This window comes from Pterocles gutturalis, unplaced genomic scaffold (genome assembly GCF_000699245.1).
Source record: "Pterocles gutturalis isolate BGI_N339 unplaced genomic scaffold, ASM69924v1 scaffold24798, whole genome shotgun sequence".
Classification (NCBI taxonomy): domain Eukaryota; kingdom Metazoa; phylum Chordata; class Aves; order Pterocliformes; family Pteroclidae; genus Pterocles; species Pterocles gutturalis.
This window is the reverse complement of record NW_010123749.1, coordinates 50,504-74,074: the sequence shown is the minus strand read 5'-3', so window position 1 is coordinate 74,074 and position 23,571 is coordinate 50,504. Positions and strand designations below refer to the sequence as shown.

Genomic DNA, 23,571 nt, shown 5'->3' with positions numbered 1-23,571 from the left:
TGGCCAGAAGGACCCTAATTTAGGGAACTCTTAAAACCATCCCTACAGTTATGTATGTGCTTAATTCTCACTGATGTGCAGAAGTACTTACAGAAATCAAACCAAGGAGAAGAATTAATGAAGTCCTTACTGCTAGCTGGGATTTTTTTCTGATTGTAAGCCAGGGAACTTCTTTCAATGTATGATCATCACAGAAGACATTACAGCATTTTTTGCCTTTTTTTCAGATTTTTTTTTTTTTTAGGTTCTTTCCTCTGCCCCCAGTTCTAAAGGATTATAGAGGCTTTGCAAAAAACTGTGTTTTTTTTTTTAATTATGAAAAAGCAGTTCTTTTCAACAGTTAAAAAAATGACATAATGTTTCAAACATAACATCCTGGTTTGGCTGGTTTTTACCTTCTTCCTTTCAAAATATACTGTTGTATGGTTTCCTTATTTATAGATGACACTACAAGTAGACTTGAGTATGGTTGGATAAACTACGGTGCATATTTCTTTGTATGTGTGTATGTGGTGGGAGACTATGTAGATATAGTAAAAGTATTACCAAATAAACCACCCTGTGATTGTAATGTGTTCTGTAATGATTGGTTTGCATCCCAAAAAGGGCAAAACTTACTTGCAAAATGCATTAAAAGACTATGAAAAGGTCATCTTCCATTATGCTCTGTTAAAGCAATTATGCTACTCAGTGTAATATATAAATGGAGGCAGTTACAGGGTGCAATATTGTTTTTACCCTTTTTATGCACAAGAAAAGATGTACTTTCTTGGCCAAAGATGCTTGTTCCCAAATTAATTTTAGGAGCTGAACACCAACACCTAGAGGGTCTGTGTACCCGGTGGTCGTGGAGGGACCCAGTCTATATAGGTTGTCTCATTGTCTATGCACATATGAATAACATTGTTGAATCAGGATGTGGGTCTCTGAATAAGGTTTTCTCAGCCTAAGTTTCTGTTAGAAAATTTTGGCATCTATAAGGTAGGGAGCTGTGGGGAGAAATAAAAGGTTGCTTTGTGCTTCAGCTTCTTATGAGTTTTATGACCGAATGCTATGAAACAGGTTTGCCATGGAAAAAAGCATTTCATATTTGTTTTTCAGTTTTCTTTCCTTCTGTCTATTTCTCTTTTTAATAATTGGAAACTACTGTTCGTTATTTTACATAAAACTGTCTCTCTTGGGTCTGCTTTCTGTAACCTTTCCCCTCATAAGAATTCTAAGAATTTGCTGGCTTTCCTCAGGGGGATCCTGGCCATGTTTTATCTGAGACTTCAGGCTAGATAGTTGGTAATTTTTACAAAGTAATTTACTATGTTTAAACACTTGCATTTTACCTCTGCATAGATTTGCCATTTGAGCACATTTTGAGAAGTCATGTATGTAGGAAAATGTACGTTCAGCCTTCTTGGTAGCTGGCAGTAAATCTCCACATGCAAAATGGAGAGCCCCGAAGAAAAATAATAACAACAATGTAAAAACCCTAAATGCCCTGAAGGCAGGGTATTTCGGCTGTTTTTTTAAGGCTCTGCTGCTTTCTCTTTCTCTTTTTTCTTTCTGACTTGGTTTTTGGTTTTTTGTTTTGTTTTTTGGGGGGGTTTTGTTTTTGGGTTTGTTTTTTTTCCTTTTTGAAAATGGGGACGTGTCAGAACCGGAGGCCTCGTGCATGGTGTAAAATGACCCCGGCGCAAACCTCCAGCATTCCTCATCCTTCCCTCTCCAGCTTCTAACATCAGCCAAGGCAGCACGCAGGCTTGGCTGCCGCCAGCACAAGCTCCCTGGCTCTCCCCCTTCTTCCTCCCTTCCCACCCTTCTCCTCTTGCCAGTACAGTCAGGACTGCTTCATATTAGGCACTGTTGCAATTATTTGAAATCTCAAATACTTGAGCTGTCAGTGTGTTCCTTCTCCTCATATCAGCTACTAGAGGGAAAGATGTGGGAGGGAGGGGCTTTCTTCAAAGTGTAGAGGGCTTTTTGTAGGATTAATTGCTTGGTAGGTACTTGGTCTGAAGTATTCATATACAAATGCTTTGAAAACCACATGGACAATATGTGGCGCTGTTGAAGTCTAGATGGAACCGTATTTCCTAGAGAGCATCCTGAATTGTAGTGTCTCGCGGATTCATTTTCTAACTCTCTCTTTCACATCCATCTGCCGTAGGATATTTCAAAGATGGTTTGGCTGCCATTGAGACTTGGAGATCTGATGCCACAATGAGGACTCACACACGGGGAGCCCCAAGTGTGTTTTTCATACACATGGTTTACTTCGCCTTTGCCTACGGTGCCAGGGAGGACCCAGACGCCATGGTTCCTTTTGTCAATGCCAACTATGACAGCTACCCCATGCTATACTTCTCCAAAGGGGACATGGAGGTTCTGCGTCTCCAGGCCACCACCACGCACCAGCACATTGCAGCTCGTCTGATTGAGGCAGTGCAAACGATGCTGTCGAATCCCCTGGAGTACCTTCCTCCCTGGGACCCGAAGGAGTTCAGCGCTCGGTGGAATGAAATTTATGGCAACAACCTTGGGGCCCTGGCGATGTTCTGTGTGCTCTACCCTGAAAACATCGAGGCTATCAGTATGGCCAAGGATTACATGGAGAGGATGGCAGCTCAGCCTAGTTGGTAGATTTTGGTCTTTTTTTTTAAGTTGTTCTTTCTGTATGAACTGCTTGCAATTAGAGGAGTGAGTGGATGAGTGAATTGCTTAAATTATTTCAGTTGTTCTAACATTCACTTTAACAGTGACTAACTTGCTGAATACATTTACCCTCATCTGGACCAGCAGTGACACACAGCTTTCCACCTTCACTGGATTTACCCTGTTGTAAATTAATGCTGAAAGAAGGAGCATAAGCCTTTGTGTACCATCCCAATTGCTGTAAAAAAAAAAAAAAAAAAATCCAAACCCACTCCCAATCAGAAGGCAGGGTTTCACATCTGATTTGTGGCAAGAAGGGCTAAAAGTATTATTTTTTTAATATCTTCTTTTTACAAACTTGTACATATCTTTTGGGTAATTCTTCCTTAGGAAGAATTCAGGAAAGGGGGACCTATGAAAATGTATAATTAGGTGTAGGTAAAGATTGCACTCTTGCGTTTCGGCGGCCTGCTCTAACATCTATCTGAGCTTCAGTTCACACTTGCAACTCCACTTGGCTGTACAGTCTTGGGCCTCTCCTTAAGACATACCAGGAAATGATAAAGATAGGTGTCCATCTGATTACTTTATTGGAACTGCCAGAGTAACTGGCATTCTGATGACCACCTCCTGGATTAACTTCACCTGGATGTGAGTTGTCATCCACAACTCTTCTCTTCACTTTTCATACCCACCATCAGTTTATCTCCCTTTTTTTCTCAGGCAGACACATTTCCCCTACCCCCCTGCAGCAGTTGCCACTCAATGCCCCTTGCAGACTGTGGGCCAGGATTGCTGCCACTGTGAGGGGGTCAGAGGATGGAAACACGGGCTTTGCCAAGACAGTGGCTTCTGCCCAGGGCAGTGAGCTGCAATGGGGCAGCGCTCCCCTGTGTTGCAGTTGCTGTCCTGCAGCTCCGTGGTGGCAGCAGCTCATCATAACTCTTGAGTCAGGTTTCAGGTCAGCACAGGAAGGAAGCATTAGCTGTTCAAGCAGTATTCATTGCTCAAACTACTATTCCTTACCTTCTTTGGGTTAAGACCAACTAGTAGTGTCCTATAAACATGATCTGTCTATGGACCATCATTGGAATTAGGCTGGATTTGAGCTAGCGTAACTTGGGATACATATCCTCCTGATGGGCATGATTTAAAAGGCATTACAGCGTTGGGGTTCCCCTATCCCCAGTATTAAAGTGGTGAATGTCACAGAAATATAGGAACTAGAATGAAAGAAACGGTGGGAGAGAGAAGGGACACACTGGGCATAAGTTGCTTGCATGTCACAGAAGAGAGAACACACAGGAGCTGGGAGGAAGAGCATTGGCACAATGGGATGGTGTTAATTTCCAAAATCTTCTGCTGAAACATAGCAATACAAAGCTTCAGTCTTCCTTACCTCCAGAGGCAGTCTCTGTTTCTCTTGGCACACTGGCAGAGGGATAGAGCTGTACAGAAGTGATGTGTAACCATCTCCAACGGGACCTACAGACTGCTCCAAAGTCAACACCTTCCTCCATAGTTTCATTGTTTGCGCTCTCTCTTAACTTGCTTTTGGTAGTTTAAACACATAGTTACATGGCCATCTGTTTAATGGAATAAGAAAGAGGAGCAAGCAATGTTTTAAGTAGTGGAACTTATTTGCATCTGTCTTTCTCAGTTTCCTATGTCTCCCTCACTGTGTCAATAACCTCATTTCAGGTCCTTGTGTCCTGTGATTCCTGCCCTGGATTAATTGTGGTTCCTCTGTCCCTTGCCATAATGCTCTCCTTTGTCCCAGTTGACCAGATACCAATCAGAACTGAGCAGATATCCTATTTCCACTCGGCTTTGATAAGATTTACCTGCCCCAAACTACTGTCTTTCTCAAGCAAGCATCTTGCGTTACCACAGTGAAAGAGAAGCCATGCTTTTCCCATCTTTCCCTTTTGATGTAGACGTCATTCAGCAAGCAATCAAGGTTCTCTGCTTTGCAAAAGAAGCGGGTGCAATGCGCTTAGTAGGGGAAGTACAGGAAGAAATCAGAAATATGAGCAATAGGGCTGGGGTAAGCTGCCCTTTGTATAACCTCCAACTGGCCAGCTTTTCAAATGCTGTGACAGAAACATGGATCTGGTTACCATTTTAGTTTTTCCCCGAGAACTTATGGTGGAATGCTGTCAATATGGAGTTCACACTATAGCTCCATCAGTGATGACAGTAATATAGATCCCTCTCCCTTGTCCAACAGTGGTTTTCAGGAATGTAACATCTCTGAGGCATGTACTGTTCTGTCTGGCTGTGCTCAAATAGGTCAGCAGGTTCAGAAGCTGAAAGTGGACAGATGGAATATGTAAATCTGGTTTTCCTAAAAAATTCAACTAAAAAGTACCAGAAAATATGTTACTGCACACACTTCTCCACTTAGGATAAGACTATAACAAACATGGCGAAAAGGAGAGTTGTGGCCTGAGTGCTACTAGTGGACATTTAGATGTTATGACATCTAAAGAACTGCGTTAAGACTGTACGTGAACTGTTCTGGCAATGTCACAGTAATGGAATTTAAAAAGACAAAAAAAGTTATCCAGTCTATTTAGGCATGTTTAATTTCCCTTGCACTTTGACGAAATATCATTCTGGGTGATATATTAAAAATGTTATCCATACTAAATAATTCAAGGGCACACGTGTTCTGATTAGGAGGCTGGAAAGAAGAAGTGGTTTTGATGTTGCCCAAGTTTGGAGCCTTGAATGTTAGGAGGCTCATCTGCCAACATACACTTTGTCATCAGTAAAGAGGGCTTGTCCAGAGAGGTATCAGTAAGATAAGTAAATGAGAGGAATTTCTCTCTTCCTAGGTTTGCTCTATAATGTAGGTGCCTAGACTGCCATGTAAATTGCTTGAAAACTGTCTTTTTATCACTGACTGGTTCATCAATGTGTGTTGGAAAGTTAAATCTTGTGGTCATAGAGATTCCTTGTTGGCAGCTTGGTTCTTTCAACAGTATAATCTGGATTTTTTTTTTACTTCTGCTGACATGGCATTGACTCTAAAATAGCTCTAGAATTAAAAAAAAAAAATCCAGTTGATGAGTTTCTTTTAATTTTTGTGGCAATATTAAATAAAATTTACCAGAAAACAAAAGTGTATTTTGGTAGTATGTGCAGTAGTTGGATAAAATAAATACAGTTTTAAGTGTCACTGGTTATTTGTCCTAGAATGTCAGAAGATTAAAGAGACTAGCATTTTAAATTTCATCTTTACATTAGTGAGAATCCTCAGTAGTCCAAATATGATTCAACATCTCAGGATACAATTATGAAAAGTCTACTGGTAATTGATACATGCATGGAAGGGGCATGTTATTAAACACTTTTCTCTTTTCTCATGTATTACAATAGTAATTTTATATCACATAATAAAGTATACCCTTAATTGAGTTCCCATTCATGTAGGCTAACAGAACTTGAGCCGTTTGTCGTAACAGCTGATGTTGATAGGCATGCTGCTCATAACCGAGCATCTGTAATTGCTACATCCTGGAGTAGGTTTACATTTAAAATAAACATAGGGGCAATGGCTAATAGGTAACTATAACAATCACCCCAAATAATATGGGAACGGACAATGTTTTGGAGACTAGCAAGAGCACAGAAATGTAGTGCATTAATATTTCACTAAAAATAGATGAACTTCAATGGTTTTGCCCATAAAAATGAAAAGCTGGTATTAAATAACTCGCTTGATTTTCCTAGGATTTGATATCTAGATGCTGTCTTATATCTTAGGGAAAATTTGTCCTTATATTTAAGCCATATTATCTTATTTTACAGAGAGTAGAGGATATAGATGCATTTTATGGCATTTTATCTCTGACTGGCCTCTAGAGCACTTCTTGCCAGAAGTGCGTTTTTGGCCAAGAGGATCTGTACTCGTGATTCTTTCCATATGCCGCCTCAGCCCGTTCCCGCACCAAGCGGAATGATGTAATGGGAGTCACACATCGTGCAGAAATAAGAGTCCAGTCAGATTCTGTATTTTGGACAAAGCAGTGAAAAACTCTCTTCTTTACTAAGCCCAGCTTATAAACAAATGCCTTAGAAGTTCACAAATTCTGCACCCTTCTTACAGCGGGAGAGACATCCCCATGTGGAATTGCCAGACAAGGGGTTTCTGTATGTTGGTTGGGGTTTTTTTTTGGCACAGGTGACGCACCATTTTTAAAGTCAAGTATGTTACCAATGTGAAGTAAGGGGTAGGATTTGATGGTAAGCCTGGCTCCCTGGGTTTCATAGGGGAGATAATTGCTGTCAAGCATGTGCAAACATTCCAAGGAAATAGCAGCAAGTAAGGAGAGGCTAATGGGAGGCTTTGGCATAACAAATCTGTGACCCTTCTGCTATTTCTTATTAACCAGAAATCCTATAGCCTTCTGTTAGTCCCTGTTTATTAAAAGTATTGGAGCATGCTATAAGACTGTTGCTTTAGTATCCAGATAATGCTTGGTGTTGAACGATATGGATTACAAAGTAAAAATACATGCATATAAATAATTAAATGTGTAGATCTAAAATAAATTCACATGTGCTGAGTTGAAATTAAGCGAGTCTTTGCGCTGACACCACAAATTTAGAACATCTGTTTGACTCCCAATAATCAACCAGCTGTCACGTTCAAAGAAAACTTAGTAGGGTTTTATAAGACTGTAGCATAGAAGTTAGGATAAAAGAAGCTTGGGGGATGCTAAGAGAGTTTCCTACAGGGAGGAAGAAAAAGAAAAGGAAGGGTAGGAGGATGAATTGGGTATCTGGAATATATATTATGTTAGTACATGAAATATCAAACCCTCATGCTGTTTTTTATCTTTTTCATATGTAGCATTTAAAAATAGAAATTGTGCATGACTGTGAAATTAAATGGCTATCTGGATTTTGAAGAGTTTCTTTTATACCTTCTTTTTTAATGGATAAGATCTCTAGGAGATAAAATGGTGTTGAAGATCTCTGGTAGCTACAGGGAACTCACTTAGTGGCATGCCTGGTATAAAAATCAGCTACAGCAAGAGCTAGGAGTAATCTGTTGAAATAATAACATACCTAAATTTCTGAGTCTGCTTAATATGGCACTGAGAACTACTAAAACAGACTCAGTTCTTGTTTATTAATGTGTCAACACGAATGATCATGATTGATACTAAGAGTGAGCCCAGTGTGAAAGTGACTCTCTTGTGATCAAAGCCAAAAATGAGAGAAGAGGATCTGAAAGAAGCTTTAGAAGTGGCAGAATGATGATTATACACCTATGGGGAAACAGAAAGAGGATAGAAAGTAGAAGGTTTCCAAAAGAGTGAAGTTTTAGTTGCCTCCTCAACATCTAAGCCATACAACCCTACTTTTATAGTAAGCTCTTAAAACTTCTGAAAAATGTTGTCTAGAGTTGCCTTTTTTTTTCCACATTGATATGAATGTAGCCCTTTACATTTAACCATGCCTTTGCCTATCTTCCTGTGAACTGGGCTGCAATGCAGCATGAGCATGTCAGAGTGGTTGCTGCTGAAACATGACTGATAAAGAGATAGGGGCAGACTTCTCATGTTTTACCTTAGACACTGGAAATATAAATCATCAATTTTTCAAGGACATTTTTTTATTCGTAACATTTTTGTTGTTGCAAATAACCGAGCACTTAGGTTGTACAGATAATGGGATTTTTGTTTTGGCAGCCGACCAGAAAAATGTGGAAAGGGTGAAAGCTGAGAGGTTGCTTTGGATGAAACAGATTTTTTCAAGGCTTTTTCTTTTTTCTTTCCAAAACAAAAATTGGAAGATATTGTTCCATTAATTAAGAAAATATTCCATTTGAGCACAAGAAAATATTTTGTTTTGAAGGCTTTGTAAGAAAAAATACTGAAAATTGAGTCTAGTTTATAAAATAAATGTTGGTGGTCTCATTCCCCTTGGTTGGTATACTCCCTCTTGTTATGTATAGTCTCTCTGGCCATGGAAGAATATTTCTCTCCTTTGCCTGATGGGAGGTTTAAAGCTGTATCTCCTTCCTTCAGAATTGGGTCAGAACAGTAGCAAGGGTCTGTGGAGTGACAGGGTATTGCCATTGGCATTGGGAAGACTGTATAATTACGCAATCACTTTCATGATCAAGAAGTCAGTTGGCCCTGTTACGTGCCACGTTTGCATCCACACTTGACATTTAATGTGCATTAAACTCAGCCATGCTGTTAGCTAGCTAGATGTCTGAGACAGATGGCATCAAAATGCCCTAGAGGGCTGTCCTTGAACTAATTTTCTCCTGTAAACCTTTAGCAAAGAGCCCTGACTTGTTTCCTTTGCATCCACCTAGTGAGAGTGAGAGGTTCAGTACTGAGGGGGTGGTACTGACACGCTTCCTTCAATCATTAGCTTAATCTGCCCTCAACCTCCAAGAGTTATTCTGCAGAAAGTAATTTGTCATGGGAAAATATGGAGCATTAAACTTCAGGATGTGGATTACTTGTGTAATATATGTGTCAGGATGTGCTTAATGCTTCATTTTGCATGCAGTGATGCCATATTACTTATTGACATAGGAAAGCTAGAAATGAGATCTCACACTGCCCAGAAGGGTATTGTATTTCTCAAATTAAAGACCGTTATTTTCCTATTTACTTTGATTTGTTTTTAAGAACTTGGTCAAAGTGAAGGAAAGTCAATTCTAAACATCCCACAGGCCATGATCAGGGAACTCACTTAAGCAGGAGAGTTTGTTTTAACTCCTGCCTTGAACTGGGCAGACAGTGATTTTTCCCTCTTGGCTTGTATTTCTTAGAGAAATGCTAATACATCTTGTTTCAGTAAGGAAGTAGATACTAGTAGAGGGAAATGAGGGGAAAAATACAGAAAACCATTTCTATTGAGAGAAGAGACATGAGTAGCGTTAGGAATGTTGTCAAGAAATTGAGAGGTTGTAGTAATCTTACCACAATTTTTCTTCTTCTTCTTCTTCTTCTTCTTCTTCTTCTTCTTCTTGATATTGATTTTTACTTCCCATCCAAAATTTAATACTATTGGTATACTTATTTACAGCACGGAATCACATTTAGGGAAGGTGGTACGTACTCTTAGCCTTGGACAATGCAGTGCATTGTCAGTTCCTGACATCATAAATTGATGACCAAAGGCCTTGGTCTTAACTCTACCTTCAGATTAATTGTTTATTGTGGAAGGTGGCAAATCTAAAACAAATAACCACGTTGCACCACGCTAAAATTGTCAACACATGTAGGAAAACCATACTACTTATCCATATCAACCTTATCTGTGATGTCTTTATTTCTCCAGTTTCGTCATGGAGGATTTATATCAAACTCTAAATGTTTAAAAGAAAGTAATAAAAATATTTTATATGACACAGATGAAGATAACTCAAACACCTCAGGAGTGTATTTGTTCTGTGCCATTCACAGAATTTGTCCAGACAGCAGTTCTTTGTGCAGAATGATGCATATGGCTTTGGATGTTTACGGAGTTTGATCATTAGGCAGCAAACCCGTTCAGCACTTTTTGCTCTTTTATAAACCTTCTCAAGTTTCCAGATATGTGCAGTTTTTTTGTACTAACTGTAGAGATGCATTGATGGCTGAGCTGTTATTTTAAAATACGTTTTAGAATTTTTGGAACAGTTGCCTTTGCTAAAAGTGCTTATGTTTACAATTAAGTAGTTGCTCTGTACTAAAGAATCCATTATAGATATTTTTATTTCCTTTGGATTCTTTTTTTTGTAACATCCGATACCTTGAAAAGATGGAAGAGGCCAATGCAGCACTGAGGTAAAGTCTATTTGCTGTCTTCAGACACAGTTAATTGCTAAGCTGAAGTTCATACTATCTAATGTTAAGTTTTACTCCTGAGAGGCTTCAAAAATAACTGCTTTCCAGTGCAGAGCATTGATATGTTTTTTCCTATCTTTATTTGTATAAATACACACAACTCTCTTTAAATATTTCAGAGCAGGGCAGTTAATAGATAGCCCTGAAAACTCTTTTTTCACATAACATGTTCAGTGAAGGCCTATGGTACCATGCTTTCCCACGGTTTATCAGCCAGGCTGTTTACAAAATCTGACACTAGAGATCCATTTGAAAAATGAAAGCGTAATTTAGATACAAAAAGCATTTAATGCTTGCTGCTTGACCATTCTTCTTGTGAATGATGTTCCACATTGTTTGGTGTACATGGCTTGGTTCCATTGAAATTCAGTTAATGTAGGTGCACTGATTTTTATCAGCTAAAGAATTAGTACTGCAAGAGAGCTTCGTTTTAAGAACAGATGTTGACTGTGGTTTTATATGTTTAGAAAGGAGGGACAGACTTTAAGTCATCATCCTTAATTTTCTCTATTACTTGTGTGCATCTCCTCTGTCAAATTCTGTACAAGACTTACTGTACAGAATTGAAATTTGAAGGAAGCTATGACAAATTTACTTTGTCTAACCTGAGGGGGGTTACTATGCCAGTATGTAGGTTTAAGATGCCTAACATAAGGTTTTTACACTGGAGGTTGTCGTTTTGTTTTCTGAAGACATCAACAACCTAAATTCAGTCATAACTCATCGATTTAGCACTTCCTGTGTAGAAGAGTGCTTTCTATTTTATCAGAAGTGGTGCCACAGAGACTAATATATGTTTTTATACTACAGAACTTGATGCAGTATTGCATTCAAAATCAAACATAAAATTAGCATGCATCTTAACAATGAAAGTTACAATTAATCAGTTCCACTGTCAAATCCCATTTAAGATTAACTTGGGTAAAGATCATTAAATAGCTTTAAGCACATTCTAATTACCAATATGTATGTTATTTTAAGGGTACTGAACTTTGAATGAAATGTTTTAAATTAACGCAAATTTTTTCATTGTTCTTTTCTTCTTCCCTAACGTATAGCATAGCCTCAATGACTTTGTAGTTGTTCCAGGCAGAGGCCTTTAAAATTATACTTCCTGTCCCATTTGAACTCTGATTTCTGAATGTGTAAACATTTAGTGAAAAGCAAAACTAAAAATACATTGGAAATCAGGATTCATTATATAGATGGTCAAAGGTATGTTCATGTGTCAAAGGATTTCTGACAGCAATCGTGGTGCCAGGGTGTTGCATTAACTGGTGTAGAATGCAACGTTCCGTATAGGACTAACAACATTTTAAAAGCCTTCTCAAATAACGAAAGGTGACAATGCAGAAATAGAGAGGCAGAGAATTAACTGAGATTGACAAATAACCAGTGAACTCAGATTTTCAATTTTTATGCCTCAGTGACACAGGATAAATAAATCTGGAGAGTCGTAAGAGTTGCTTGCCCAGTTCATCTACATTTGTTTCCAGTTTATCTGGAAATACGGGAGGAATGAATGTCTAGAAAAAGCGTGTAAATGTTTTGGCTTGCAGGTCTGTAATTTCTTGCACAACAATTAAGTGAAAACATACGTAAGAAATTTTACTATATGTTGCTAGAAGTCTTCACTGATAAGTTTAGAGTTTGAACCAGGAAAAAAAACCAATAGAGAAATGTTCCCAACATTGACCACAGAGAACAGCATGTGAGAAGATGAGCAGTAAATTTCCAGAACTTTTTTTCTTGATGCTTTGACAGTTATTTGTTACAACACTTATAGCTGTCTGTCTTACATATTGTTCACAACCATTTTCTGTCAATGCCTGTCTGTTAACCAAGAAACGACATTGTGCAAACAAAATAGTCTTGTCCAATAAAAACCCTTGTTCAAAAAAAAAGGTCAAATCCTGCTGCTGAATGTTGAATGCATTCATGTATTTAATTTAAAATCTGTGAGATAAAGATTTCACTTTAAAAAGGAAAAATTAATGTATAACTTGCAGAAGGTGAACACTTAAAAATGTTGGAAATTCAGCTAATCAAAAAGTGTACAGAGGCTTTCCTTACACATAGGTATGAACATGCCAAGTTGATTTGAATTCTTCCAATTACATTAGATATACTGAAATAAAAATAAAAGGTCATTTTTCTTATTTGGACATGTTGTGATTTACCATAGTTGCAGTGCCCTAGGCTGACGGTCATAATTTCTACACGGTTCATTCATGCAATTTGAATGCAAATAAATGCTCTAATAGCAGAATGAGGATTTTTTTTTTTTTTAAATCTTGCTCTTTTAGTATTTTTTCTCATCTGTTTGTTCACACTATTGCTTACACAAATTAAGATGAAATTATATTTATGGAGTCATAGAATAGTTAAAAGCTGGAAGGTGCACATCTTCAGGAGCACAACACAATTTCACTGAGTGCAATGGGACACACCTTCTCATCTCAACAATTTAAAATTCATTTATGTAATAAAAAATACATTGCAAAGAAAGTGAAAGATGAGAACAACCATGAAAGCAACTGATGATTGTTCAGTTTATCAAAGATTTTTTTTCACTATGTATTCCTTTACATTTCCTTTTCTGTAGAACTGTGACCTGAGAGTACAGTCAATAACTGCAAAACTAAAATCCTTGATACATAATATATGCTTGATTTAAAAGAAATATTTGTTCTACATTACCGCCACCTCCATTATTCTTGGTATAAACTTACTATTTTGCTAAGTTCAATGTAATCATTGTATACAAGCAGGTAGTTCCTAGAAAATAATTTTGAGTAGTGGCATCATTTGACCTCTATTTTATGTTAAACAGTGGTTTTTTAAATGCTATTAAGTATGTTAATTTGAACTGTAGTCATGGAAGTAAATTTAATCACCTCTACTTCTATCCTTGAATGCATTTGTGAAATGAAGAAATGTGAGTTATTTTATTTCACTTGCTTTAAAGACAACTTCAGTCCCATAGCCACCATTTAGGAATTTATCGACATTTGGCTCCTTTGGAAAAGAAAAATGTTGTTACAGATTTTTGGAGGAATATAAACTATGGGATGTTACTTACTCACAAAAAATTATATGAATCTTGCTTCAGATAAATAGATTCCATTTCTGTACAATTAATATTCTGCATATCTGTTTCTCCTAGAAAAGACCCAGAATATTGTGAGCACTGTTTTAATATTTAACAGCTTAATCTTTCTAATAAAATTAATGAGCTTTGAAGGTTAACTTTGTCCCTACTAGGAAAGAAAAAAAGTTATCTCAGAGACTTGGTAAGTAGCTTACTACTGTGTTAAAGTTCAACATGAACTGCCTAACTTCAGAGACATTAAGTCATACACACCTCACAGGATGGTAATGAAGAAAAATAAGTATGTGAAACTCAATTAATTGGCATCTTTCTATGTTGACAGGCTAGTGAAGGATGCCCCGTGGGATGAGGTCCCTCTCGCTCACTCCTTAGTTGGTTTTGCCACTGCATATGACTTCTTGTACAGCTATCTTAGCAAGACTCAACAGGAGAGATTTCTTGAGGTAATTGCCAATGCCTCAGGATATATGTATGAAACATCATACAGACGTGGATGGGGCTTCCAGTACCTCCACAACCACCAGCCTACCAACTGTGTGGCCCTGCTGGCTGGAAGCCTGGTTCTGATGAATCAAGGTATGTGCTAAACCATATGAACTTTTTTCTCAAGTGTATCAACTTAATCAGCCATTTATGCAGCAAAGTTCAGGAACTAATAGAAATGCTACTGAGAGTACAGCGGTATTGGGTTTGCTCTTTTGCTGCTTATAAAAAATGAATTTACTGAATAGAACAAAAGTCTGTGGGCAGATGTACAAGGTGTAATATATATGCATATATACCTGTGTATATAAGCTCAGGTATCTAAGTGATTCTGAAATTCTTCCCTCACTATAAGAATTTAAAATCCCCTTGCATGTAGTCTGTCCAGTCCAGATTTCCAGACAGGGTTTTTCAGGGTAGATTATCAGTAAAGAGGGATGCACTTGGTCTCCTTACACAATGCATTGAGAAGGTCAGCAGTCAGAAACACCCTATGCTCTGAGCTGAGAGCTAGACAACAGGATAACCTGGAATTTCATCCAAGACTTCTGTCCTGTCTCCTTGAGGGAACTGCAAAGATGTAACTTTATCCACCCAAAGGCCACAGCTCAAGACTTTCCTTTCCAGCCTCCTTTTTTATGGAGATGAGTAGGGCTTTACCGTTTTCCCTATGAACTATGTCCTTTCACCGCACAACCTTCATCCAAGAGGTGTCTGTGCCAGGTGTCATCTCCTTCTTTGGTTCAGGGACTTATACCCGTCCTTCCTGGTTCCCAGGTGAATAACCTCACCAGTTTCTTTTGGCTGCTTTACCTGGGGCCTAACCCTTTCTTCCTGTCTAAGTGATACACAGTGTAAATGAGAGTGCAAGTCACAGAGTCAGAGGGAGAGAGCAGATAAGAAATCCTGACTTTAAACCCCAGTGGTACTTTTGCTGAGAGGTGGAAGTCATGGAGCCAGCTCCTGCTTTTGTAAGAATGCATCAGTATTTTGTCAAGTGATTATTTAATATGTACCAGAAGTAATTTGAAAACATGATGCCCAGTGGAACTACTTGCTGCAAGTCAAGGAAAATCTAGTTTCTGGATGCTGATGGCATTGCCAAGCTGTACAGCCCTACCAAGCAAAGGCACATCTGCACATCTTTGGAGCTTTCAGATGTTCAAAAAAGTGTGAGAAAAACTGTGGCACCTACTGTGTTTGGGGGGTGGGTCCTCTTTTTGTTAAGTGATTGTCAAAACAAGCTCATTCACTGATGTGCATATGCTAAAAAGCAGCGAGACTATATGTGAAAGTTATTCCCTTTCCTCCTGTCTTGCCTTCCACGAATTGAAGACTCAGATCATGTTCATTCAGTGGGTTTTGCTAAATTCCTCATAATTCCATACTTCCCTGAGCCTCTGCAGAAAGATGACAATTTGCAAGATGACTCTGCTTTTCATTAGAGTGTAGATCATAAGCATGCTTTGTGCCAAACAATAACATCACAAATAAAGTTGGGCAATATTTGTTTCACCAAAGGTTGGTGGGGTTTTTCTGGGGGGAAGACAAATTCAGCAAAACTTGAGCAGTTTTAAAATTTGTGCGGATAGTTCAAATGAAAATAGGTCAAAACATCCAGCCTCTATATTTTGAAATGAAAATTCTGTTGTTTTCAATATAAGCATCTTTATTTTTTTAAAAAATGAAATTTAAACAAAGTTTTTATGTTGGTCTAAAATTAAAAAAAAAATGCTTTCTTAAAAATTCTTATTCCAAGATGAAAGTCTTTTTCTGAAGGAGAAAAAAAAAAAGGGATGGAGAAAAGGAGTAAACATACTATTCTCCTGGTATCAGATGCATAGCAATTGCAAATAATGTATCCCAGTGTAGACCCTTCTTCCAAAAGGTTTAAATTTCAACTAATGATTTTAAACACTATTCACCTATTGAAGCATGCAGAGACTAAACAGCCAGCTTAGAAACACGTAACATTGTCGTAGGACTGAAAAATGAAACTAATTGAAATGAATTATAGGCACACACATATACTGAAGTCTTTGTAGTTAAAATAATCAGATATTCAAAAAAGAAACTTGAATAAGGCCTAATTTGATATAGATACTGCTAATTTTATGTGAGATTTCTTCTGTTTTGTTGCATAGCCTAAGTGTTGAGTCTCTTACTTCTTTATTCTAATGTAGTTATTCTTTTAATATGCTATAAGTATAGGGTTATAGCAGAGATATAAACTAAGTAAACAGAACATATATGCATTACAATGGTAAACACACTGTACTGAACCACAGAAAATAGCGTTCCTGCTAGTGCAGCAGTCAAAAGTTAGCTATTGTGGCTGTTAACGTCACAAGGGAAAACAAGGGTGGAAGAATTAGTGATTTTATTCGGACAGACTGCTGTGCTGCCAACTCCCATCAGAGTAATAAAATAGTGTCAAGTGTGAGTAAAGTAAGTAGAAGTAAGTGCCCCTGTTGCTCAGGCCTTCCCCATTGTATTTATCTCTTCAGCTGGCAGATAAAATACCATGTTATGTTCAGGTTATCTGTTTAACTTAGATGTTGCCATTTTTTCTCTCTGTTAAACTGAGCAGGATTTGGCAGCCTTGACTAGTAGGAATTCTGAATTACTCATCATTCTGCTGAGTGTAAATACAGTAATTGTGGCAATGACATGAAACAGTCTTAGTAGCAGGTTTGAATGTAGCTCATACTTGCTTAGCCTGGCACATGCACTTCATTCAGCAGGCACTGCTTCACCACGTAATGGCGTATAATGTATGCCAGCTGAGCTCTGCTATATGGTGGAAATAAGTCTGGTTAAATCTGTATCCAGACATTTTGAGTTGGATAAACACTAAGTTGTCATATAGGAGCACAAGGCAGTTGTTCTCCGTTTAGTTCTACCTCTCTTGCCAGTGAATCCAAAAAAGAAATCCAAAATAAGAGAAGGCACGTAGCCTTTCCTGTGCTGGAATCTACATGCTGCCTCCTGCAATACGTAAATGCAGTGCTGAGGCTCTCGTGCTCATGCTTGTTCTGGGGAAGGCAGACAAGCCCTCAGAAGGTCTTCTTGCAACCTCTTCCCAGCTTTTGAATTGTGTAGAGCAGACCAAAATAGTAAGATCTCTCAAAGTCTTTTCTTTAAAAGAAGTATAACTGTTTAAGGTTTGTATATGTGGAGGCTGAAACTTAACATAGTTGGAAGATTAATTTTATTCTGGAATTGAGGAATCTGCATTTGGGATTAACCATGCAAAACTTTTCCAAAATAACTTCTGTTTGGATAACCCTTTAGGTTGTACAATAAAATGAAAATGTAAGTAGAATGGAGCATGTCTTAGAGTATGTATTAGAATATCAGTTAACTGCAGCTGAAATTTGAACTTCTTTGTATTTTTAAACTCTGAGGATCTCCTTACCACGCTGGTGATGATCATGCCAGTGAAAAATAACTGATTAGAATACTTGTATTATTGGAGCCCTCTAGTGGGGCTGTAAAGGATCCCACTGTGGGAGTACAGACAACATAATCTATGATCTGTGGTGGTGTAATTAGGTTTGCCAACATCTTTTTCTTTCAGGCTACCTTCAGGAAGCTTACTTGTGGACCAAGCAAGTGTTGGCAATCATGGAGAAGTCAGTGGTCCTGCTGCAGGAGGTCACAGATGGCTCCCTCTATGAAGGGGTGGCCTATGGCAGCTACACGACCAGATCGCTGTTTCAGTATATGTTTCTTGTCCAAAGGCACTTTGATATCAATCACTTCAGCCACCCCTGGCTCAAGCAGCACTTTGCATTTATGTACAGGACTGTCCTGCCAGGTAGGTCCTTTGGGTAAATGAATCTTCTAATTCTTGAAGCAGCAGTAAATTTCATACTTGAAACAGGCCATTTTTAAATAGCATTGTACTTGGATTTTTTTTGAATAACCTTCTCCTTGGATTTTACCTTCATCATCCATTGAGACGGTGACATCCTTTTGTATTACTGCTTGTTAAAGATCATTGTTGACTAAACTTGGGCTTTTAAAACCAGTCAGAAGATAGAAATATCATTTGGGAGGAAAAGCAATGCTTCAGAATTTGATTTCTGGTCTTCGAAGTTTGAAACAGACCTGTTTTTCATGTTTTCTGTTTGAAAAGTAATATTCTTTGAGATCCTTATTGATTTTTTCCTTTGCCAAAAATCATCACACTAAAATAGTAGGTAAAAGGAATAGCCAATGATGAAGCCACGGTAGAATTATCAACAAAGTATAGAAAAGTTTTATATGATCAGCAGTTTTCCACAAAACATTGAAACAGATTTTTATACCATTTTTATTAAAATTTTTTTTAATGGAAAATGTAATTGACTCAAATGATGTTTCTCTGTGCAGGGGTACATGAACCATTTTCTTTTTTCAATGTGAGAGTTAAACAGAAATATCTGATGTCAGTAATGGGTCAGTTTTGCAGACTTTTTAATATTTTTGTTCTTTTTCTGGAAATCTCTGGTCTCTCACAGTGTATTTTAGCATCTCTGATTTGAAGTCCTAGTTGTGACTGAAAGATGGAAATGTACAAATACGAAACCAGTTATGTTAATAAATATTCCCGACCCTTTCCAAGTTTCAGAAGAGATTTGTTTTCAGGCAGCCTTGCAAGTTTTTGATGCCTGTTTTGTGTTGCTTATTTGCAGAACAGTTCATTAGGAACTTATATTGTTCAAATTCCTGGTTAAAAAGACTGTAATGACTTTATTGGCTATAAGAACCCCAGATCTATCTGTGTACGTAAGGGGGGCTGAGCGCAGCTTTGACATGCCAGCACAGGCACTTAAGAAATTGTACTGACTGTATGTGAGGCCTCAGGCATCTACTGGGGAGAGGTTTCTAAGAGCAAAGTGAACTCATGCTAGCTGTTTTGGGACAAAGCTGATTTTTTTTGTCTTCGGGGGCACCTTTGTTTTCTTCTTTTGGAGAGTTTAGATTGACAAAGGAGAAGTGAAAGCTGTAAGGAGAAAGTTACCTCATTTGAGTGAGGCGAGGAAGTGGATGGGAAATTGCTTCTTACATTTTTTGTAGTACTTTAACTGTCTGAAGCTCATAGCCGAAGAAGAAAGGTGAGTATTCAAGTTAGCTACAGCAGAAGGAAGCAGCTCCTGTGTAACCTGTTTACAGTTCAGTTACAAGTAGGTCTATAAACATCTAAAAAGGCTGTTTCTGTTTGTGTCTGTTTGTACCGCTTGGCTTCACCGTCATGCTCTACAAATGCATCTTTGTACGTTTATTTGTTCTTTCTTACATTCCTTTTTGCTTTTTCCCAAGGCTTTCAAAGGACTGTGGCCATCGCGGATTCCAACTATAACTGGTTCTATGGGCCGGAGAGCCAGCTGGTGTTTCTTGACAAATTTGTCATGCGCAATGGCAGCGGGAACTGGTTGGCAGAGCAGATCAGAAAGAATCGAGTGGTGGAGGGCCCAGGGACACCATCCAAAGGGCAGAGGTGGTGCACTCTCCACACTGAATTTCTCTGGTATGAAAGGGAATGAGTGGGCTCAAAAGGAACCTGACAGCTGTTTGCTATTAGTGATAATTCATTATCTTTAGATTTATACTGTAGAAGCAGAGATCAGGCTGGCTATGTGTGACCCAGAGAGTCATTAGGCTCAGAAGAACCTCTTCACTTGGCACAGAAACACAGTGTATGTTGCTACAGGGTACACCTTGGTCTTGTCCTACATCTTCTTTTGTGTTTTCTTTCCATTGTCTATTGCTTTTAAATCATACAAGCAGTTCCAAAAGGGCTGACAATTTGCCTGCATGTATTCTTTGGTTTATTTGGTCTATTCTAATAAGTTTTAATCCTGTTGTGTTCCTAAATAATTGATCAGGTGAATATTTAAAGCATAGTTTTCTTTTAAAAGCCATAAGTAATAATGTAAGCTTTATTTTTAAAAGCTAAAGTAATGTAAATGGTAAAGCTATTATTAGCTGTTTGTGCACACTCATTTTCAAGTTATGGTTAGAAAAAATATCATGATAGATATCTAGATCTGTATTTTCCTTGTAATTTACAGCTGCACTGACTTGTTTGTCAGTATTCTAAAGGTAAGAAATTAAAAGATCCAAGAAGCTTTAGATGTACGTATAAATTCCTTCAGTCTATGGAGAGAACAAGTATATTTTTGAGGAATCAATGTACCTCTATTTCTCTCTCTTACAAAAAAAGATTATTAAGTATGTATTGTATTGTTTTGCATTTATGATATGCATATTAGAATTCATGTTTATTAGGCTCCAAGCACACTTCATTTTCAACCTAGTTGTAAAAGGAAACTAAACATACACTAACCAATATAAAACATTAAGATTGATCTTTTAAAATGCCTTTTCTTTAATTTTTAGTTTATTCCTAATTCTGTTTGGAGACTACAGACTTCCTATAATAATCAGTTTTGAGGAAACAGATAGTCTGCTTCTCTCAGTTAAGTAGTCAGTAAATAGTTGCAAATGTTAATGTCTAGTACAAAGGAGACAGTGTTTACAGTTAGCCTCATCCTAATGTGCATTTTTAAAAGATTTGTACTGCAGTCAGTAGCTTTATGATATAAGACAAAAGGGGGCTAATTTGAAATTAATGATACTCATTTTTGGACTGCAGAAGGATTGCTTGCTTCAAATGTAGAGCAGATGCTTTCAGCTATTATTTTGTAAAATGCATACAGGGATTAGTATAATAAATATTATTACAACTATATGATTATTTCACTCAGGAAGCGTACGTGTGGGCTTTATATTGTTAGGTTGTTCCCTGATATAAACATTGAATTGGTTTTTGAGTTTTGTACAGGTGCTGATAATGGAATCAGTCAAGTGATTTTTAAACCCCCTTTCCTTGTCTTTTTGGCAGGTATGATGCAAGTTTGCGCTCCACACCTCCTCCAGATTATGGTGTTCCTAAGCTGCATTATTTTGAGGACTGGGGAGTGGTAACCTATGGAAGTGCTTTGCCAGCTGAAATCAACAGGCCTTTCCTTTCCTTCAAGTCAGGAAAGCTGGGAGGACGTGCAATATATGATATTGTTCATAAGAACAAGTACAAAGAGTGGATCAAGGGGTGGAGGAACTTTAATGCTGGCCATGAACACCCGGACCAGAATTCCTTCACTTTTGCTCCCAATGGCGTACCTTTCATAACAGAAGCTCTATATGGGCCAAAATATACTTTTTTTAATAATGTGTTGATGTTTTCCCCTGCTGTGTCCAAGAGCTGCTTCTCCCCATGGGAAGGACAGATTACAGAAGACTGTTCCTCAAAGTGGCTTAAATATAAACATGACTTGGCTGGTGACTGTCAGGGACGAGTGGTTGCCGCCATGGAGAGAAGCGGGGTGGTTTTTATCAGGGGAGAAGGAGTGGGTGCATATAATCCTAAACTGAAGCTGAGAAAATTGCAAAGAAACCTGATACTTCTCCATCCCCAGCTTCTCTTGCTAGTGGACCAAATCCATCTAGAAGATGACAGCCCTCTGGAGGCAGCGACCAGTTTCTTCCACAATGTGGACATGCCTTTTGAAGAAACAGTTATTGATGATGTCCATGGGGCCTTTATTAGGCACCGCGATGGGATATATAAGATGTACTGGATGGATGACACTGGCCACAGCGAGAAAGCTACCATCGCCTCAAGGATGTATCCCCGGGGCTACCCGTACAACGGAACGAACTACGTGAATGTAACAACCCTCTTGCGGCACCCCGTCACGAGGGCCATTTACCTTTTCATTGGGCCCTCTGTCGACGTGCAGAGCTTCACCGTCCGTGGAGATTCTCCACAGCTGGATGTTTTCGTTACGACCAGTGAGCACGCCTACGCAGTGTACTTGTGGCCAGTGGATGATGGGTCCCGCTCAGCCTTTGCACAGGTGATTGCAGACCGCCAGAAAATTGTCTTTGACCGAGCCTCTGCTGTTAGGAGTTCCGCAGTGCCAGAAGTGAAGGACTACATAGGGATCGTGGAGAGGAACCTGCAGCATTTTAAGCCTGTTTTCCAGCAGCTTGAGAAGCAGATCTTGTCGCGTGTACGCAACACGGCTAGTTTTAGGAAGACTGCTGAGCGCCTGCTGAGGTTCTCAGATAAGAGACAGACAGAGGAAGCCATTGACAGGATATTTGCAATCTCACAGAGGCAGCAGCAGCAGCACGGCAGAGCAAAGAAAAACAGAAAGGTAGCCAAAGGCTACAAATTTGTTGATGCCGTTCCTGACATTTTTGCACAAATTGAGGTAAATGAAAGAAAAGTGCGACAAAAGGCACAGACTCAAGCACAAAAAGAGTTGCCTGTAGATGAAGATGAGGAAATGAAAGATCTTCTGGATTTTGCAGATATCACTTATGTGAAGCACAAAACTGGGGTGTCAATCAAAGGCCGATCAGGGCTGGCACAGATGGTGACAACTGCTCGAAGTAGTGCCCCGTCAATATCAGCTTCTTATACCCGCCTCTTTCTAATTCTCAACATTGCTATTTTTTTTGTCATGTTAGCAATGCAGCTCACATATTTTCAGAAGGCCAAGAGACTACATGGCCAAAGATGTCTGTATGCAATACTTTTAGTAGACAGCTGTATATTATTGTGGCTGTATTCTTCCTGTTCTCAGTCACAATGTTAGCAGAAGACCTCTACTAGTTGACCAGTTTATGGTCATATACATCTATGCAAAATCATTAACCCTAATAGGGCCAAAGTTTATCTTCTTTTTTCTGAAACATTCCAAAAACAGCTGGGGAAAGATTGGTTTCAGACAGAAGGGATGGAAAAATAGGGCAAGCCATTAATATCTCAGAAAACTAAGTACTTAATAAGTACTCTGTCTTTGTGTTTTGAGTTGGGCCTCACATCTGAAGGAATGTTATGCTTTGTTCATCAGAGTTCAGTAATGTAAAGTTGTAATTAATTTTTTTGGTGAGAAGATCCCTCTTAATAGATTTGTTTCCAAGGACCTTCTTTTTTTTACAGAATTGCGTTTGCATTTAGTGAGTTTTCATTTCAGGCTGCTATGGATGTCTCTGGACATTCTCTTAAGAAAAGGACATTCAAACACAAGTATGCAAGGCAGACCTTAGCAATAGATTTCATTTCTCTCTGCCAAACCAAAGAATGCTTCAATATGGGACACTGCTGTATAATTATTGCAGACCCTTACAGCATGTTGTCTATTCCATGCTTTACGATCTGGCACAGTGGGAAATGGCAATCACGTCAGTACTTGCCAAGTGAGAGGCATAACGCCTGGTAGGCAGCAGCAGAAGGCAAATAGGGGCTAACTCAAAGTATAAAGGAACACAATTCTCAGGAAAAAATTCTTTATCTTTCAGTCAAGTGTAGACTGTAGAAGGATGAATGCTGTAGGTTCTGTTCTCAATTTTACAAGGCAGAGTTTCACAAAAGTTTTTATAGTTTGAAGCACATCTCAGTAGGGAAAT

The 23,571-nt window shown here is 38.5% G+C and overlaps 1 protein-coding gene across 1 annotated transcript; it reads left to right on the top strand.

Annotated features, from left to right (window-relative positions):
- Positions 1–2,211: 2,211 nt before the first annotated feature.
- On the top strand, positions 2,212–23,350 carry DSE (dermatan sulfate epimerase). The gene is made up of 5 exons (XM_010078046.1): positions 2,212–2,627; positions 13,943–14,196; positions 17,684–17,923; positions 19,411–19,618; positions 20,996–23,350. Exons 1-5 carry the CDS (start codon positions 2,212–2,214, stop codon positions 22,755–22,757), a joined length of 2,880 nt encoding a protein of 959 aa, XP_010076348.1. The 3' UTR covers positions 22,758–23,350.
- The last annotated feature ends 221 nt before the right edge of the window (positions 23,351–23,571 follow it).

Excerpts from the sequence above, each read along its gene's own strand:
- DSE (XM_010078046.1), top strand. The coding sequence starts at position 2,212 with ATGAGGACTCACACACGGGGAGCCCCAAGTGTGTTTTTCATACACATG. Across the intron at positions 2,628-13,942 it reads ATGGCAGCTCAGCCTAGTTG|GCTAGTGAAGGATGCCCCGT; the intron begins GTAGATTTTGGT and ends CTATGTTGACAG. Across the intron at positions 19,619-20,995 it reads CTCCACACTGAATTTCTCTG|GTATGATGCAAGTTTGCGCT; the intron begins GTATGAAAGGGA and ends TCTTTTTGGCAG.